At 42.4% G+C, this 20639-nt stretch overlaps 1 protein-coding gene across 2 annotated transcripts in view; it reads right to left on the bottom strand.

Annotated features, from left to right (window-relative positions):
* LOC139260007 (collagen alpha-3(VI) chain-like) overlaps positions 1-20639 on the bottom strand; it is a 263220-nt gene that overhangs the window by 145119 nt on the left and 97462 nt on the right. For both annotated transcript variants that reach the window (XM_070876050.1, XM_070876051.1), the window contains 2 exons: positions 18113-18709; positions 15453-16049 (listed from right to left, as the gene is read on the bottom strand). In XM_070876050.1, coding sequence (XP_070732151.1) covers positions 15453-16049; positions 18113-18709 — 1194 coding nt within the window. The remainder of the gene's footprint in view (positions 1-15452; positions 16050-18112; positions 18710-20639) is intronic.

The raw sequence follows: 20639 nt of genomic DNA, 5'->3' as shown, positions 1-20639 counted from the left end.
AGCACTAGAAAAAGATGATGTACTCAAAGACATTGGCCCAGATTTTGCAATGGGTATGACGGATTTCTCAGAGTACACTATCATACCACTTTTGAAACATACCACAATTTTGAGGTTTCCGCATGTGCTAAATCCTGAACTTGCAATATGTCAAGGTGTACCTTGACAAATCATCCTTGGAAAAACCAATTGTAGATACAGAGTTGAGCTATTTTTCCACCAACTACCCAGCAATTTGACGTTTTTCTTACGGTTAGTGAAAATAGGTGTAGAAACCTAGTTCGCATCGTAAAAGAATATCTGCAGTTAAAAAATTATCACTTTTCATTGCCCCAATTCCAAGACAAACACAGGATAGCACTGCTTACAATCTTGTCAATTTTGATTGGAAATGCATTGCAAAATGATTAGTCTGTTGCTTGTTTCTGGTTCACAGCATTTATTAAGCTCCCACTTCCATATTTTCTTAATGCTACAAAGCAATTTTAGGAGAAAAGACAGAAAATATCTGCCACTTGCAACAAAAAAAGGTTATTGAATATTGGTGGAGAAAATTTGGCAAAAAGACTTAACAGGAACTGACTGCAGAGCTGTTTGAATTGATTCTATGGATATACAGAGAATTTTAATCTAATTTATCCTGTGAAGTTTCTGGGTGATGAATAAAGCTTTTAGAGATGATGTTTTATGTTGACAAAGAATTAGGCAAACAGATGATTAGACAGTTTTAGTCTGATTTATTCATAGTAGATGTATGTTGTGTACATTTTTGTGAAGGAAACCTTTTTTGTCAGTCGAGTCTCATTTTACTTACTTGGGCAGTTGGATAAGAAAGTTAAAAAAAAGTGGACTTCTTTAAGATTTCAGTGACCAATTCTGTCCTGCAAAATAATGCATCTATAACAAGGAAAATAGATTTATATATTACCAGTCTAAATGAGGTCGGAATAATATATTTTAATCCTGAAAAATTAACATTGAATATATGGTTGGAGATCTCTTTCTGAAGTTTAACAACATTACTTGTAGGAGATAATAGGGCTCAAAATTGGCCCACACCTTTTTTTGGCGCACTCGTCGGAGATGCGCCGCTTTTCTGTGTTGAAAAGTGCTCAGAAAAACATTGGTCCCCATTTTGGACTCGGTCCCCAGGCTGTCTGGCCTCTCCCGGGTCTTTGCGGAGCTTGGCCAGTCGGGTCGGAGGCGGAGCCAGTGTCCCGTGCTGAAAAGAGTGCTGGGACGTCTGCACATGCGCATTGGAGTGTGTGCGCATACGCAGTAGCTCCTGCCCCCAGCCTCTCTGTGCTGCAGCATGGGTCCCGATCATCATCATACTGGCTGCTGGTTCATCCCGCCCCTATCCCAGGCTGAGTGGCCTACCGCACAGGCCGGCCCGCTGCTTTCCCGGGCTGAAGATGAAGGTAGGGTAGGACTTACTTACTTCTATTTTTTATTTGGATATTTTGAAAAAATTATGTAATTATGTTTTGTCTCTTATGAATAGTGGTGACAATTTGTCAAGCCTATTTATCCCTGGTGTTATTGTGAAAGAAGAACATAAGTGATGGAGGAACACTAAGAGAATCTCTTATTTATTGAAGTAGACTTTATTTAGATAATATAGGCTCAATTTCAGCCCAGTATAATCATTTCAAACAAATAGTTGTTTAAATTAGTTGTGAGATTTTGACAGGACTGGACAGGTTAGATGCAGGATCAATGTTCCTGATGTTGAAGAAGTCCAGAACCAGAGGACACAGTCTAAGGATAAGGGGTAAGCCATTTAGGACTGAGATGAGGAGAAACTTCTTCACTCAGAGAATTGTTAACCTGTGGAATTCCCTGCCGCAGAGAGTTGTTGATGCCAGTTCATTGGATATATTCAAGAGGGAGTTAGATATGACCCTTATGGCTAAAGGGATCAAGGGGTATGGAGAGAAAGCAGGAAAGGGGTACTGAGAGGAATGATCAGCCATGATCTTACTGAATGGTGGTGCAGGCTCGAATGGCCTACTCCTGCACCTATTTTCTATGTTTCTATGTCTATGCTTCTATATAGGGCCTGAATTTGCAGCCCCTATGGGCACGTACGAGGTGCGCACGCGAAGCACATGCGTCTAAACCTGAAATTTGCAATCTGTCACCTCGATATTCAAAAAGGAGTTAGATGTAGTCCTTACTACTAGGGGGATCAAGGGGTATGGCGAGAAAGCAGGAATGGGGTACTGAAGTTGCATGTTCAGCCATGAACTCATTGAATGGCGGTGCAGGCTCGAAGGGCTGAACGGCCTACTCCTGCACCTATTTTCTATGTTTCGACAGATCACATGCATCCGAAGGTAAAAGGGCCTTTGCGGGTGGAGAGTTGGGCTATTTGCCCAACAACTGTCCTTCAAATTCTTATGACTTTTAAAGTACAGAAAAATAAATTAACAATAATCTAAACATTTATAATCCTAATAAGGCAATTTTATTTTTAGACCCTTTAGAATATGTAAATTTAATTTTCAAAAAATTAAATTTTTGTTTCAAATAATTAAATTACATTTTTATTAATTTGAAATATGTGATGGTTTTGAAAAATTATTTTCAGTGTTTGTGTTTTTGGGGGCATTCTCATTCATACTGAGATGTTTCACTCACCATAAGTATGAATGGGAATACCTCTACTCGGATAGGTTAGGCTGGCCCACGTGATCCCAGTGATGGATACAAAGTGCATAAGCTCCTGGGACCAGAAGTCTTTGAAACCCCAGGCTATCAGGTACTTTCGTCAAAGTTTCTGAGATCAGAGGCAACCGGCCACGGGAAACCTCCGACCGCAATTTCTTGGCCATAGAGGTTAAAATGAGATGGAAAAAGTAGGTTTATGACAATTGTAAGCTTCATCATACAGTAGAGAACCAAGATGAATATAGAAAGTACAGAGGCAATTTAACAAAGGAAATAAGGGGACACAGAGTTTGAGAATAGATTCACGGCTAACATAAAAAGGAACCCAAAAGTTTTTAATAAACACATAAATAGTAAGTGTAGCAATGGAAGGGTGGGGCTGATTAGGGACTAAAAGGAGATCATCTTGTGGTGGCTGAGTCCATGGCTGAGGTACTAATCGGTCTTCATTAGAGAAGAGGATGCTGCCAATGTACCAGTAAAAGGAAGCAGTGGGGATATTAGATAGGATTAAAAATAGGAGGTGGTACGTAAAAGGTTGGCAGTCCTCAAAGTAGAGAAGTCACCCAGTCTGAATGGAATGCATCCTAGGCTGCTGAGGGAAGCAAGGGTTGACATTGTGGAGGCTCTGGTCATAATCCTCCAATCCTCCTTAGATACGGGAGTGGTGCCAGCAGACTGGTGGATTGCAAATGTTACACCCCTGTTCAAAAAAAGGAGGATAAACCTGGCAACTATAGGCCAGTCAGCCTAACGTCAGTGGTGGGGAAACATTTAGAGACAATAATCTGGGACAAAATTAATTTACATTTGGAAAAGTAAAGGCTAACAAATGAAAGTCAGCAGGGATTTGTTAAAGGCAAATCGTGTCTGACGAATTTGTTCCAGTTCTTTCATGAAGTAACGGAAAGGATCAACAAGGGTATTGTGGTTGATGTGTACATGGATTTTCAAAAGGCATTTGACAAAGTACTCATAAATAGACTTGATAGCAAAATTAAAGCCCATAGCATTAAAGTGACAGTGGCAGCATGGATACAAAATTGGTTAAGGGACGGAAAGCAGAGAGTAGTGGTGAACATTTGTTTTTCAGACTGGACTGAAGTATATAGTGATGTTCCCCAGGGCTCAGTATTAGGACCACTGTTCTGTTTCATATATATTAATGACCTAGACTTGGGTATATGGAACATCATTTCAAAGTTTGCAGATGACACGAAACTCAGAAATGTAGCAAACAATGAAGGGGATAGTAACAGACTTCAGGAAGATACAGATAGACTGGTAAAATGGGCAGACACATGGCAGATGTCATTTAAAGCACAATTGTGAAATGATACATTTTGGTAGGAAGAATGACCAGAGCCAATATGAACTAAATTGTATAATTTTAAGGGGGTGCAGGCACAGAGGCACCTGGGGCAATATGTATGCAAATCTTAAGGTGGCAGGACAAGTCAAGAAGGCTGGTTAAAAAAAAACATATGGGATCTTTGGCTTTATTAATAGAGGAATAAATTACAAAAACAAGGAAGTTATGCTAAACCATTATGAAACATTGGTTAGGCCTCAGTTGGAGTATTGTGCTCCATTCTGGGCACCACACGTTAGGAAGGATGTCAAAGCCTTGGAGAGGGTGCAGGAGAGATTTACTAGACTGGCACCAGGGATGAGGGACTTCACGTATGTGGACATACAGAGAAAGCTGGGGTCATTCACCTTAGAGCAGAGAAGGCGAAGGGGAGATTCCACAGAAGGGTTCAAAATCATGAATGGTTGAAAGAGAGTAAATAAGGAGAACTGTTTCTAGTGGAATAAGCGTTGGTAACACGAGGACACGGATTTAAAGTGATTGGCAAAAGAACCAGTGAGTTGCAATCCAGAATGGACTGTCTGAAAGGGTGGTGCAAGCAATTTCATTAGTAACATTCAAAAGAGAATTGGATAAATACTCCAAGGGCTATGGGGAAGGAACAGGGGAGTGGGATTAATTGGATCGCTCTACCAAAGAGCTGGCACAGGCACGATGGGCCAAATGGCCTCCTTCTGTGCTATATCATTCTATGATTCTTTTTGTTTGCCAAAGGGTTTGGTTCACAGAATCATCATCAACCAGGCTTACAGCGGGTAATCCAAATCCCCAAGGAGCCAACACTGCATTCATTCTTCCCCTTCAACAACTAGAGACTCTTGATTTCTTCAAGATACAAGCATCATGAGTAGACCTCAGAAAACAAGCATTAACTTGCATAACTTTTTTCTGGTGGTAGCATACTAGCTTGAACTATTAAAGTAAGTTTAGTTCTTGCATATTCATGATTAGGGATAGTAGTTCCATCAATTAGGTCTTGAGAGCAACTGATAAAACTGAAAATGATGTCTACATTTCCAGCAGCTACTCAATGCTCTTATTAAACTTGATGTGGGTCAACACAGAAGAAGAGAACATCTGGTAGCTCAATGATTCAGTGTTGAAATGTATACATGTTGATCGCAAGTTTGGTACCTGGAGCCACAGTGATGTAGACATGCTGTGCAATGGAGACTTCACCCTCTGGCGAGGAGTGCCTCTTAGGTGTTCCTCCAAATGTTGCCCCTCAGTAATTCATAGCCCTCAATAATGCATATGTCTGTGAAATGAACAATGTTCTCATATCTGGGAGGCTCTTGCACTCCTGGACAGAAAATAAAAAATCTTGGCTCAGAATTTCCTTGGAACTGCTCCTGCTATGCCACTGTAACTTTGCCAGAAGTGTGGTAGAGTTAAGAAAAGTGGTAGTGCAAAGTTATGATGGTAGAAAATGAACAGCTCTGAGGGAATTCCCTCATCTTTTACGGAGTGATCACTCTCTCATTTCCAGTCTCTAACATCCTCCCCCCATCATAAACTTGTTTCTCTTTATTTCATTGATTTTAATTTTGTTAGTGCTCCTCAGATTCTCTCTCTCGTTGCTGCTAAGCCCCAAATGACCCATCCTACATGCTCCTCCTCCTTCATGCATTCTCATTAACTGGCAGTCAGGGCACAGGGCACAGCCTCCAACTCAAACTCAGTTTTTCCACAGGACCTCAAGTTGTCCAATTAATTCCATACCCAAGTCTTTCCTTCATGAGGCCTCTAAAGCATCATCAATTACTCCCTGATTTTACATAATCTCCTTTTCTCTTTTGAACCTTAGTGATGTGAAAAACCAAGGCTCATGGTTCAGACCCTTGCTTTCTCAACAATAAAAGCCATACCAGCAGCAGTAAAGTAAGAGGTTCTGTATTGCTATATGGAATGTTAATGTGTGTATAGCGTTTATTTGCTTATCGCTAGTTAACTGGCTGTAAGATAGTCAACAGATTAAAAGCAACCTCTCAAAAGAGAAACACAAGACTGGTACGGGTACACTATGCTTCTACATACCAGGGCTGCAAACAGTAATGAAATATTTTATACCACTATATGGGCCGAAGTTTCCACATGATTTGCGCCTGATTTTTAGGAGCAACTGGTGGAGAACGGACTATCTTAGAAATCGTAATTCTCCACATTTTTTTTTCTGCAGTTCTAGTGAGGTAGAACAGTTCTACTTTGGAACAGAATTTTTTCTTCAGAAGGGGGCGTGTCCGGCCACTGACGCCTGATTTCAAAGTTTCCACAGTGAAAACGTACTCCAAACTAAAGTAGAATGGAGCAAGTGAAGATTTTTGTAGAACTGAAAAAACCTGTTCTACACATTAAAAAATCAGGCGCAGGTTACAAATTAGGCGTCCAGAACGAGATTGGGGGGGAGGGGGGGGGAAGGGAAGTCATTAAATTCTACAATCAATCCTTATTTATGCTTCTACAAATATTATACAAATAAATCCAACCTGAATAAACATTTATAAGCAAAGAAAAGATTAAATAAACCATCTTCCTACCTGTGTGAAAGTGCTTGAGGCACAGAGAATGCTGCAGTCAGCCTGAGGCGCCCGTTCTTTCCTGCGGGGGGGGGGGGGGGTGGAGGGGAGAGGAGGCGCCCGTTCTTTCCCACTGGGGGGTGGGAGGAGGCGGCACCCGTTTTTCCCACGGGGGGGGAGGGAGGAGACAGTGAGAAGGCTGCAAGTGCTGATGTGAATGTGCTTTTATTTTAAAAAATTCAAAAATTAAACAGCTACAAAGAACTACAAAAATGGCTGAGTGCCAATGTTTTTTTCACACTGAGCATGTGCGAGCGCTCCAACGCGCACGCGCAGCATTGCCGGCAGGAAAAAAACTAACTTAAATAGTACCCGCCCCCTCCCACTTACAAAATCGGCGCGAGTGTAGGCTCCGCCCCCCCTGGGCGCCGCGCCAGGCAGACAAGGAGCTGCAGAACGCTCCAGAATCGCAATTTTTTTTTAGGCGCCGTTTTAGGTGCGAAAAACGGGCGCCCAGCTCGGATGGGCGCCCGTTTTTTATCGTGTGGAAACTTGGGCCCTATATTTCCACATGCAAATTGGCATAAACAGACAGGTCAGGAGAGTTACCACGTGGCTAAAGGGATGATGTGGGAAAATGGTGTGGCACTGACAGCAGTACAGGGACAGGAAGGAGCTGTATTGATGGGTCGGGCACCACATGAACCAGAATGAGACCAGTGTCTTAGCAGAGAAGAGTTATTGGGAGGTGCCAAAGGCTTTAAACTAATAAGACGGGGAGGGAACTAAAATAAATTAAACAAGCCTAAATATAAATGAAACAGGAAAGGAGCGTACAGGATAGATTAAACTAATCGAGGACATAAATGGCTAGGGAATAAAGTTACAGAACAGGAATGTAAAAAGATGGTTAAAAATAAAGAGAGGAACTGTTATTAAAATTGAGTAAAACTGTCTGTAAAGCAATGCACAGTGTCCATAATAAAACTGGGGAGCTGGAGGCAATAATATGTTGTGAGTAGCTAGATATAGTAGGTATTACTGAGACATGGCTGGAGAAAAATCAGGATTGGGAATTTAACACTGCAAGATACAACATATTAGAAAAGATAGAGGGGAGAAAATGGGAAGTGGAATAGCTGTGCTTATAGATAACAATGGCAGTAGGAAAAAAAGTGTGACATAATGGCAATAGAAAACAGTAAGACAGAAATAGAATCCACGTGGATAGAGATAAAAAAATAATAGTGGAAGGGAGGTGATGAAGAAATATAGAAACATTTAAAATAAAGGGGAGAAATATTATATAAACTAATCAAACTCAAAGGGGATATTCCCCTGGTCCAGACAGATTGCATCCGTGCATTTTTAAAGAATCTAGGGAAGAGGTAACAGAGGCACTACTACACATATTTAATAATTCATTAAAAAAAGGTGTAGTGCCAGATGGCTAATGTTATATCCATATTTAAGAAGGGAGATTGAATGCATCCAGTGAACTTGAGACCAGTCAGCTTAATATCAGTGGCAAGAATGATAATGGAATTCCTACTAAAAGGAGAAAATAGAAAAACATCGAGAAACCAAAACAGAATAATGAATAGTCAGCATGGATTTCAAAAAAGAGGAAGACTTTCTTAACGAACCTCACTGAATTTTTTGAAGAGCTAACAGAGTAGACAAGGATTATGAATTAGATGTAATGGGGCTGAAAATGCCCCTATTTAGAGAGCCGTTAGGCAGTAATGGGTTGGTAAGCAGCTACCGCTTAGTCCGGGCGGAGTGCCAACATTTTGTAAATTGCCCTCCTTTATTTTTGTGGCGGTGTATGCTATTGCCCCGTCGGCCACGTGTCGACCCCTTACCGACCGGTGACGACCCCTTTCCACCCCATGAGGGAGATTGTCCCGCAGGAGCGGATCGGCCGCTGTTTGGTGCACCCAACAGCTTTCCCTGGGTGGGAGGCTGCTCAAGGTTGGACAGCGCGTCCACCCTTAAAGGGGAGGGTGCACTGCCCCATTCACCACTTTATTTTAATTGTCAACCGACTCAGTCGTTGGCCCGATAATGGTGGCCATGGGTTCGGGCAGGCTGCCAACAGGCAGCCCAGCGCCCCCCTTTGGACACCGGACCGCTGGCATGGCTGAAACCCTCCCTGGTGATCCAGTGGGTACCACTAAAGTTAATGCAGAGCTCAAAGTGGCCCTCCTCTTTAACTGAAGGGGAGGGATGCTATGACGCGTCAATGCAACGTGGCACATGTCTGTATTGTGCCGATGTCATAAGCGTCGCACTGACAATGATTGGGGCAGTAAATCCAGAAAGAAAACCATGAGTACGCCCCATTTTGGTTGGAGGGCAATTTCAGCCACAATATATCTAAACTTCTAAAAGGCCTTCGATGAGGTACCAAATAATAGACTAATGAACGAGGTCAGAGAATGTGGAGTCAGGGGACAAGTAGCATAATGGATAACTAGCTGGCTTCAAGATGGAAAGCAGAGAGTACGGCTAAAGGGTAACTATTCAGAGTGGCAGAAGATGGGAAATGGGGTCCCACAAGGATCAGTGCTGGGACCAATGTTGTTCGCAATTTATATTAAACGATTTAGAATTTGGAATGAAAAACACAATTTCTAAATTTGTGGACAACACCAAAATGATGGTGTGGGAGGGGGGGTGTTGGGAGTCAATACTGAGATGGACTGCAACAAAGTACAAAAAGACTTTAATAAACTTGCAGAATGGGCAAGTGGGCATATAATTGGCAAATTAATTTTAACAGATTAATGAGGTATTACATTTTGGTAAAAAAAAACATGGTCAGATATTACTTAGAAAATAAGCATCTAAATGGGGGAGAGAAGCAATGGAATCTGGGAGTACAAACACACAAATCATGAAAGTACTGACACAGGTTAATAAGCCCATAAAAAAGGCAAACCACGCATGAGAGATTAATCTAAAAGGGATAGAAATATAGAAAATAGTTGCAGGATTAGGCCATTCGGCCCTTTGAGCCTGCACCACCATTCAATAAGATCATGGCTGATCATTCACCTCAGTATCCCTTTCTGCTTTCTCTCCATACCCCTTGATCCCTTTAGCCTTAAGGGCCATTTCTAACTCCCTCTTGAATATATCCAATGAACTGGCATCAACAACTCTCTGCGGTAGGGAATTCCACAGGTTAACAACTCTCTGAATGAAGAAGTTTCTCCTCATCTCAGTCCTAAATGGCTTATCCCTTATCCTTAGACTATGTCCCCTGGTTCTGGGCTTCCCCAACATTGGGAACATTCTTCCTGCATCTAACCTGTCCAGTCCCTTCAGAATTTTATATGTTTCTACGAGATCCCCTCTCATCCTTCTAAACTCCAGTGAATACTGTGTACTGCATGGGAGCTGGATCAGCATCCCCGTTGAAATGCAAGAGCTAATCAAGCCATTCCAGCGGCGAAAGGGCGAGCTGTCTATTCAGGCAGACTGCCTGTTGTGGGGTAATTGCGTTGTGCTACCTAAAAAGGGCAAGGAGACATTCATCTCGGATCTCCACAGCACACACCCAGGTATAGTAATGATGAAAGCGATAGCCAGATCCCACGTGTGGTGGCCCGGTATCATAGAAACATAGAAACATGGAAAATAGGTGCAGGAGTCGGCCATTCGGCCCTTCTAGCGTGCACCGACATTCAATGAGTTCATGGCTGAACATGCAACTTCAGTACCCCATTCCTGCTTTCTCGCCATAACCCTTGATTCCCCTAGTAGTAAGGACTTCATCTAACTCCTTTTTGAATATATTTAGTGAATTGGCCTCAACAACTTTCTGTGGTAGAGAATTCCACAGGTTCACCACTCTCTGGGTGAAGAAGTTCCTCCTCATCTCGGTCCTAAATGGCTTACCCCTTATCCTTAGACTGTGTCCCCTGGTTCTGGACTTCCCCAACATTGGGAACATTCTTCCTGCATCTAACCTGTCTAAACCCATCAGAATTTTAAATGTTTCTATGAGATCCCCTCTCATTCTTCTGAACTCCAGTGAATACAAGCCCAGTCGATCCAGTCTCTCCTCATATGTCAGTCCTGCCTTCCCGGGAATCAGTCTGGTGAACCTTCACTGCACTCCCTCAATAGCAAGAACATCCTTCCTCAGATTAGGAGACCAAAACTGGACACAATATTTCAGGTGAGGCCTCACTAAGGCCCTGTACAAGTGCAGTAAGATCTCCCTGCTCCTATACTCAAATCCCCTAGCTATGAAGGCCAACATGCCATTTGCCACCTTCACCGCCTGCTGTACCTACATGCCAACTTTCAATGACTGATGTACCATGACACCCAGGTCTCGCTGCACCTCCCCTTTTCCTAATCTGCCGCCATTCAGAAAATATTCTGCCTTCGTGTTTTTGCGACGAAAGTGGATAACCTCACATTTATCCATATTATACTGCATTTGCCACTCGTTTGCCCACTCACCTAACCTGTCCAAGTCACCCTGCAGCCTTTTAACGTCCTCCTCACAGCTCACACTGCCACCCAGCTTAGTGAGCTTAGTGTCATCTGCAAACTTGGAGATATTACCTTCAATTCCTTCGTCTAAATCATTAATATATATTGTAATTGGCTGAGATCCCAGCACTGAGCCCTGCGGTACCCCACTTGTCACTGTCTGCCATTCTTAAAAGGACCCATTTATTTCTACTCATTGCTTCCTGTCTGCCAACCAGTTCTCTATCCACATTAGTACCTTACCCCCAATACCATGTGCTTTAATTTTGCACACCAATCTCTTGTGTGGGACCTTGTCAAAAGCCTTTTCAAAGTCCAAATATACCACATCCACCGGTTCTCCCTTGTCCACTCTACAAGTTACATCCTCAAAAAATTCTAGAAGATTTGTCAAGCAGGATTTCCCTTTCATAAATCCATGCTGACTTGGACCGATCCTGTCACTGCTATCCAAATGTGGTTTTCATCTTTAATAATTGATTCCAATATTTTTCCCACTACTGATGTCAGGCTAACCGATCTATAATTATCCACCTTCTTGCTCCCTCCCCCATTAAAAAAGTGTTACATTAGCTACCCTGTAGTCCATAGGAACCGATCCAGAGTTGATATACTGTTGGAAAATGATCACCAATGCATCTACTATTTCTAGGGCTTCTTCCTTAAGTACTCTGGAATGCAGAATATCAGGCCCCGGGGATTTATCGGCCTTCAATCCCATCAATTTCCCACCTAATAAGGATTTCTTTTAGTTCCTCCTTCTCACTAGACCCTCGATCCCCTAGTATTTACGGAAGGTTATTTGTGTCTTAATTCGTGAAGACAGAACCAAAGTACTTGTTTAACTGTTCTGCCATTTCTTTGATCCCCATTATAAATTTACCTGACTGACTGCAAGGGATCTACATTTGTTTTCACTAATCATTTTCTCTTCACATATCTATAGAAGCTTTTGCAGTCAGTTTTTATGTTCCCAACAAGCTTCCTCTCATACTCTATTTTCCCCCTCCTAATTAAACCCTTTGTCCTCCTCTGCTGTATTACAAAATTCTCCCAGTCCCCAGGGTTGCTGCTTTTTCTGGCCAATTTATATGCCTCTTCCTTGGATTTAACACTATCCTTAATTTCCCTTGTTAGCCATGGTTGAGCCACCTTCCCCATTTTATTTTTACTCCAGACAGGGATGTACAATTGTTGAAGTTCATCCATGTGATCTTTAAATGTTTGCCATTGCCTATCCACCATCAATCCTTTAAGTATCGCTAGCCAATCTATTCTAGCCAATTCACGTCTCATCCCATCGAAGTTACCTTTTCTTAAGTTCAGGATCCTAGTCTCTGAATTAATTGTGCCACTCTCCATCTTAATAAAGAATGTTAACCTGTTATCGTCACTCTTCCCCAAGGGGCCTCGCACAACAAGATTGCTAATTAGTCCTTTCTCATTACACATCACCCAGTCTAGAATGGCCAGCCCTCTAGTTGGTTCCTCAAAATTTTGGTCGAGAAAACCCTCCCGAATACGTTCCAGGAAAACCTCCTCCACCACATTGCTACCAGTTTGGTTAGCCCAATCAATATGTAGATTAAAGTCGCCCATGATAACTGATAACTGCTGTACCTTTATTGCACGCATCCCTAAGTTCTTGTTTGATGCTGTCCCTAACCTCACTACTACTGTTTGCTGGTCTGTACACAACTCCATTTTCTGCCCTTTGGTATTCCGTAGCTCCACCCGTACTGATTCCACATCATAAGAACATAAGAATTAGGAACAGGTGTAGGCCATCTAGCCCCTCGAGCCTGCTCCGCCATTCAATAAGATCATGGCTGATCTGGCCGTGGACTCAGCTCCACTTACCCGCCAGCTCCCCGTAACCCTTAATTCCCTTATTGGTTAAAAATCTATCTGTGACTTGAATACATTCAATGAGCTAGCCTCAACTGCTTCCTTGCGCAGAGAATTCCACAGATTCACAACCCTCTGGAAGAAGAAATTCCTTCTCAACTCGGTTTTAAATTGGCTCCCCCGTATCTTGAGGCTGTGCCCCCTAGTTCTAGTCTCCCCGACCAGTGGAAACAACCTCTCCGCCTCTATCTTGTCTATCCCTTTCATTATTTTAAATGTTTCTATAAGATCACCCCTCATCCTTCTGAACTCCAATGAGTAAAGACCCAGTCTACTCAATCTATCATCATAAGGTAACCCCCTCATCTCCAGAATCAGCCTAGTGAATTGTCTCTGTACCCCCTCCAAAGCCAGTATATCCTTCCTTAAGTAAGGTGACCAAAACTGCATGCAGTACTCCAGGTGCGGCCTTACCAATACCCTATACAGTTGCAGCAGGACCTCCCAAGGATCATCCAAGCTAATGTCCTTCCTTACTATTGCATTAATTTCCTCTTTAGTCAGCAATGCCACCCCACCTCCTTTTCCTTTCTGTCTATCCTTCCTAAATGTTGAATACCCCTGGATGTTGAGTTCCCAGCCTTGGTCACCCTGGAGCCATGTCTCTGTGATGCCAATTACATCATATCCGTTAACTGCTATCTGCGCAGTTAATGCGTCCACCTTATTCCGAATACTCCTCGCATTGAGACACAGAGCCTTCAGGCTTGTCTTTTTAACACACCTTGCCACTTTAGGATTTTGCTATAATTTGGCCCTTTTTGCTTTTTGCCTTGGGTTTCTCTGCCCTCAACTTTTACTTTTCTTCTTTCTATCTTTTGCTTCTGTCCACATTCTACTTCCCTCTGTCTCCCTGCATAGGTTCCCATCCCCTTGCCATATATTAGTTTAAGTCCTCCCCGACAGCACTAGCAAACACTCCCCCTAGGACATTGGTTCCGGTCCTGCCTCGGTGCAGACCGTCTGGTTTGTACTGGTCCCACCTCCCCCAGAACCGGTTCCAATGTCCTAAGAATTAGAATCCCTCCCTTCTGCACCACTCCTCAAGCCATGTATTCATCTGAGCTATCCGGCGATTCCTACTCTGATTAGCATGTGGCACTGGTAACAATCCTGAGATTACTACTTTTGAGGTCCTACTTTTTAAATTTAGCTCCTAGCTCCCTAAATTTGTCTTGTAGGACCTCATCCTGTTTTTTACCTATTTCATTGGTACCTATATGCACCGTGACAACTGGCTGTTCACCCTCCCTCTTCAAAGTGTCCTGCACCCGCTCTGAGACATCCTTGACCCTTGTACCAGGGAGGCAACATACCATCCTGGAGTCGCGGTTGCGGCCGCAGAAACATCTATCTATTCCCCTTACAATAGAATCCCCTACCACTCTAGCTCTCCCACTCTTTTTCCTGCCCTCCTGTGCAACAGAGCCAGCCACGGTGCCATGAACATGGCTGCTGCTGCTCTCCCCTGATGAGTCATCCCCCTCAACAGTACCCAAAGCGGTGTATCTATTTTGCAGGGGGCTGACGGCAGGGGACCCCTGCACTACCTTCCTTCCACTGCTCTTCCTGTTGGTCACCCATCCCCTATCTGGCTATGTACCCTTTACCTGTGGTGTGGCCAACTCACTAAATGTGCTATTCACATCATTCTCAGCATCATGGATGCTCCAGAGTAAATCCAGATAGAAATGAAAAGTAGGGAAGTTATGCTAAACTTTTATTGAACTTTGGTTAGCCCACACTTGGAGTATTGTGTACAATTCTGGCCACCATATTATAAAAAGGGTATAGAAGGACTGGAGTGGGTGCAATAAAAGATTTATAAGGATAATACCAGATCCAAGAGATTGTAAGTATCAGGAAAGCTTGAACAGGCTAAGGGGTTACCTAATAGAGGTCTTTCAAATTATAAAAGATTTTGATAGAGTAGAGAGAGAGAGAGAGAGAGTGAGAGAGTGAGAGAGAGAGAGAGAGAGAGAGAGAGAGAGAGAGAGAGAGAGAGAGAGAGAGAGAGAAAGTTTCCACTTATGGAGAAGCGCATAACTAGAGGCCAATAATATAAGATAGTCACCAAGAAATCACATAGGGAAAACAGAAGAAACTTCTTTACTCAAAGTGATGAGAATGTAGAACTCGCTACCACAGGGGGTAGTGGATGCGAATAGTATACCTACCTTTAAGTGAAAGCTAGATAAGGAGGTGAGGGACAAGGGAATTGAAGGTTGTGCTGATAGAGTTAGATGAGGTAGGATGGGAGGAGGATCGAGTGTAGTGGAACCGTGGACATAAGAATGGATGGGCCGATTAGCCATTTCGGTGCTGTATAATCAATGTCATTCTATGTAATATCTGACTGTCATTCCAACCCATTTATAATGCAGCACTATAATTTCTTCAGATGCAATTTATTTATATTTTGTTTGTGATATATGATGTTTTATTTTTAAACCGAGAAATTACGTTCTCACCTCCAAGAACCTTTGTCTGGATTCGGATTATCCGATCTTTGTTCAGTGTTGTCAAAGGTGACTCCAGGCGTTGTTCCAGTGTTTCCACTTTCCGCAGATCATCCACCTTGAAAGTATAATCAGGGGACAGTGAAATCTGTTGGAGTTCATAGTCGTCTGCGTCTCCTGATCCGATACTGAAAGGTGCTACACCAGCCTGTTTTAGTGCCAATGCTGCCCGACTAACATCATCGGAGGACTTGCTGGCAGTGAGAAGGATCAAGAACTGGGGCACACCTTCCTCCATTCTGCTTCCAGCAGACTTAATGAACACATTCTTTGTGACATAGTCCAATGCTTCACCAGTGTTGGCTTCTCTCCCTCTTAGTAGCCCGAGATTATTTATCGCTTGCTGCAGATCACGTTTTGTTGTGTAGCTGTTTAAGTAGAAGTTGACTCTGGGATCGTCACTGTATTGCACTACACTAACTTGGACTTTGTCACTTCCAATGTCAAGATTATCGACCATTCTGGAAATGAATCTTTGAACTGAAGGGAAAGCATCTCTGACTTTGTCCGATCCATCAACAAGGAACACAATGTCCCTCTTAACAGCATCTACAAGAAATGGAAGATATAATTGCTTTATATTCAATATTTGTCTGAAAAAACAAATCAGTACTCTTCAAAACTACCAGAACATAAGCCAATAGTGGACTGAAATATTATTGTTCTTTGAAGCAGAAACATCTGGTTATCTTGATACTTGCTCTGTAGTTTGTGTCACTGTATCTTAATTGAACCTTAGGGGACAGGTACACTTAAAATACAGCCAACATTGGGATCAACCAACTATACGGTCTTCTCATGCTGCAAATTGATGCATTTCGAGATCCTAGCAGAGGTCACCATATTGACTTGTTATTCTACACTATATAGTATTCCAAGTGAAATATGAGTTTCCAGTTGGGATTATTAACTAGCCCAAAGGAACAGTCCATTTATTCAATAATTGTAGTTAAGGCTGCTGGATCAATTTCTCTTTCTGAAATGTAGTGTAATTTGTATTATATTGTTCAGAGCATTGGGCCTGAAATCCTGGTGCTGGGCTTCCTGTGGGCACTCGCCAAAGAATAGTAAAAAAGATCTGCATCTACTTTTTGTGCTACGATCGCCAGCGATCCCGGTCAGAGGCCTCCTCTCATGACATAGAAACATGGAAACATAGAAACATAGAAAATAGGTGCAGGAGTAGGCCATTTGACCCTTCGAGCCTGCACCAACATTCAATAAGATCATGGCTGATCATGCAACTTCAGGACTCCATTCCTGCTTTCTCTCCATACCCCTTGATCCCTTTAGCCGCAAGGGCCACATCTAACTCCCTTTTGAATATATCTTACGAACTGGCCTCAACAACTTTCCGTGGTAGAGAATTCCACAGGTTCACAATTCTGAGTGAAGAAGTTTCTCCTCATCTCGGTCCTAAATGGCTTACCCCTTATCCTTAGACTGTGACCCATGGTTCTAGACTGCCCCAACATCGGGAACATTCTTCCTGCATCTAACCTGGACAATCCTGTCAAAATTTTACATGTTTCTATGAGATCCACTCTCATTCTTCTAAATTCCAGTGAATATAAGCCTAGTCGATCCAGTCTTTCTTCATGTCAGTCCTGCCATCCCGGTAATCAGTCTGGTGAACCTTCGCTGCACTCCTTCAATAGCAAAAATGTCCTTCCTCTGATTAGGAGACAGAAACTGTACACAATATTCAAGGTGTGACCTCACCAAGGCCCTGTACAACTGCAGAAGATCTCCCTTCTCCTATACTCAAATCCTCTCACATACCATTTGCCTTCTTCACCACCTGCTGTACCTGCATGCCAACTTTCAATGACTGATGTACCATGACATCCAGGTCTCTTTGCACCTCCCCTTTTCCTAATCTGTCACCATTCAGATCATATTCTGCCATCCTGTTTTTGCCAACAAAGTAGATAACTTCATATTTATCTACATTATACTGCATCTGCCATGCATTTTCCCCACTCACCTAACCCATCCAAATCACCCTGTAGCCTTTTAGCATCCTCCTTACAGCTCACACTGCCACCCCATATTAACTAGCAGTCAGGACATAATTTCTGACTAACTAATTTTTTCCCCACAATGCCTAAGTTTTTCCTTCCTCTCCCTTCTTAAGGCCTTTAAAGCATCATCAGATTACCTGCAGATTTTGCATCATTTTCTCCTTTATGCTTTTGAACCTTGGTGATGGTTTGTAGTATGAGCCTTGGCTTTTCACCTTGGTTTCTAGGAAAAAGCTTACTGGTGATAAAAACCTTACCAGCGGCAAAAAATTAAGATTCTCTATCGATATATGGAGTGTTAATAGGTATACAGCATATATGCTTAGCTAGTTAAGCGGCTGTAAGGTTTTGATGTGCAGCAGATGAAAAGCACCTTCTCAAAAGAGAAATACAACCCTTGTATGGGTACACTCTGCTTCTACATTACAGGGCTGCACACAGTAATGAAAGATTTTAGACCACTATATATCTGAATATCATTCTAAACCATTTATAATGCAGCATGATGATGATGTTTTGGATTGCCAGTTTCTCTATTTGATTATGTGGGATATATGATTTTATTTAAATTGGAAATGACATTCTCACCTCCAAGAACCTTTGTCTGGATTCGGATTATCCGATCTTTGTTCAGTGTTGTCAAAGGTGACTCCAGGCGTTGTTCCAGTGTTTCCACATTCCGCAGATCATCCACCTTGAAAGTATAATCAGGGGACAGTGAAATCTGTTGGAGTTCATAGTCGTCTGCGTCTCCTGATCCGATACTGAAAGGTGCTACACCAGCCTGTTTTAGTGCCAATGCTGCCCGACTAACATCATCGGAGGACTTGCTGGCAGTGAGAAGGATCAAGAACTGGGGCACACCTTCCTCCATTCTGCTTCCAGCAGACTTAGTGAACACATTCTTTGTGACATAGTCCAATGCTTCACCGGTGTTGGCTTCTCTCCCTCTTAGTAGCCCGAGATTATTTATCGCTTGCTGCAGATCACGTTTTGTTGTGTAGCTGTTTAAGTAGAAGTTGACTCTGGGATCGTCACTGTATTGCACTACGCTAACTTGGACTTTGTCACTTCCAATGTCAAGATTATCGACCATTCTGGAAATGAATCTTTGAACTGAAGGGAAAGCATCTCTGACTTTGTCCGATCCATCAACAAGGAACACAATGTCCCTCTTAACAGCATCTACAAGAAATGGAAAATAGAATTGCTTTATATTCAATATTTGTCTTAAAAAGCAAATCAGTACTCTTCAAAACTACCAGAACATAAGCCAATAGTGGACTGAAATATTATTATTCTTTGAAGCAGAAACATCTGGTTATCTTGATACTTGCTCTGTAGTTTGTGTCAGTGTATCTTAATTGAACCTTACTGAACAGGTACACTTAAAATACAGCCAACATTGGGATCAACCAACTATACGGTCTTCTCATGCTGCAAATTGATGCACTTCTAGATCCTAGCAGAAGTCACCATATTGACCTGTTATTCTACATTATATAGTATTCTAAGTGAAATATGAGATTCCAGGTGGGATTATTAACTAGCCGAATGGAACAGTCCATTTATTCAATAATTGTAGTTAAGACTGCTGAATCAATTTCTCTTTCTGAAATGTAGTGTAATTTACATTATTTTATTCAGAGCATTGGGCCTGAAATCCTGGGCTTCCTGCGGGCACTCACCAGAAAATAGTAAAATACACCCGCACCTACCGTTTGGAGCTGCACCCTCCAGAGATCTCGGTCGGAGGCCTCCTCTCCCTGCACATCGGAGCGTGTTCACGTCTTGCAGATGCGCAGGGAGAAGCTGGAGTTACGTTGCACTGGACAGCCAATCAAGGTAAAGTTCATAATAATGGGAACACCGTAAGTAGGAGTTCTCAGTATAATGAATGAGAAACACCCCCACACAAATACAAATTAAAAAAATAGAAAAAACGTCACATATTTAACATTAATTTATATTAAAGTTAATAAATAAGTTAGAAAAAATATATATTATTCTGGATTTTTTTAAAAAGTTTTGTAATTAAGTTTTAAAATAAACTTTCCTTCACGGGCAGGGTTTCAAACAGAAAAAAGTGGTTTTAAATGTTATTTTTATATGTTTAAAACTCTTACGCTGATAAAAGTAGACTATGCATCTGCTTTTACCAGGCGCAAGAATTTTAAGGACATTTGCTGGGCAAGAGATGGTCAAATAACACAATCTTGCCCATGCGAATGTCATTGCTGCCGAGACGCGTGCGATCGGTCTAGCTAAAACTCGACAGTTTGGAAAAGCTGGTTGTAGGCGCATGCGCATCGCATGCCAAAAAACAGCTTTTGCGATGCCTTCCCGGGTCCGTACACACTCCGTACGGACCCGGGAGGCCAGAATTTCAGGGACATTACACTTTACACCTCTATACTTGCAAAATGTTTGGCAGAAATTTGAAGATAAATTAATACCTGTAACTGTTGATTTCCTGAGAAAATGCATATTTTATAAAAATTGCTTATTCAATCATTCAAGTGTGGCCCACCACTGATGAAACCACTTCTGTAGTTAGAGTTATTCATGTTCAAAGTTGCTGACTCCCATCCCTAGTTGCTTAAATGTGGCAGCCGTGGCTCAGTTGGTAGCATTCTTACTTTTGAGTCAGGCTGTTGTAAGTTCAATCCCACTCGAGAGGCTTGAGCACAAAAATCTATGCTGACACTCCAGTGCAGTACTGAGGGAGTGCTGCACTGACAGAGGTGCCGTCTTTCAGACGAGATATTAAACCGAGGCACGTCGTCGCTCTCCGGTGGACGCAAAAGATTCCATGGCATTATTTTGATGAGCACGGGAGTTATCCCCGGTGTCCTGGCCAATATTTTTATCCCTAAATCAACATCACTAAAACATACGATCTGGTCATTATCACATTGCTGTTTATGGGAGCTTGCTGTGTGCAAATTGGTTGCTGTTTTTTCTACATTACAAGTGACTACAGTTCAAAAGTACTTCATTGGCTGTAAAGGGCTTTGAGACGCCCTGAGGTCATGAAAGACGCCATCTCTCTCTCTCTCTCTAAAGCAATAGTATTAAACTGAAATGCAGAGCCACCAGCCAGAAATTTGTTTGT

Source organism: Pristiophorus japonicus, chromosome 3 (assembly GCF_044704955.1).
Source record: "Pristiophorus japonicus isolate sPriJap1 chromosome 3, sPriJap1.hap1, whole genome shotgun sequence".
In the NCBI taxonomy this organism is placed as follows: domain Eukaryota; kingdom Metazoa; phylum Chordata; class Chondrichthyes; family Pristiophoridae; genus Pristiophorus; species Pristiophorus japonicus.
The sequence above is the reverse complement of the archived record's forward strand: the minus strand, read 5'-3'. Positions and strand labels throughout refer to the sequence as shown.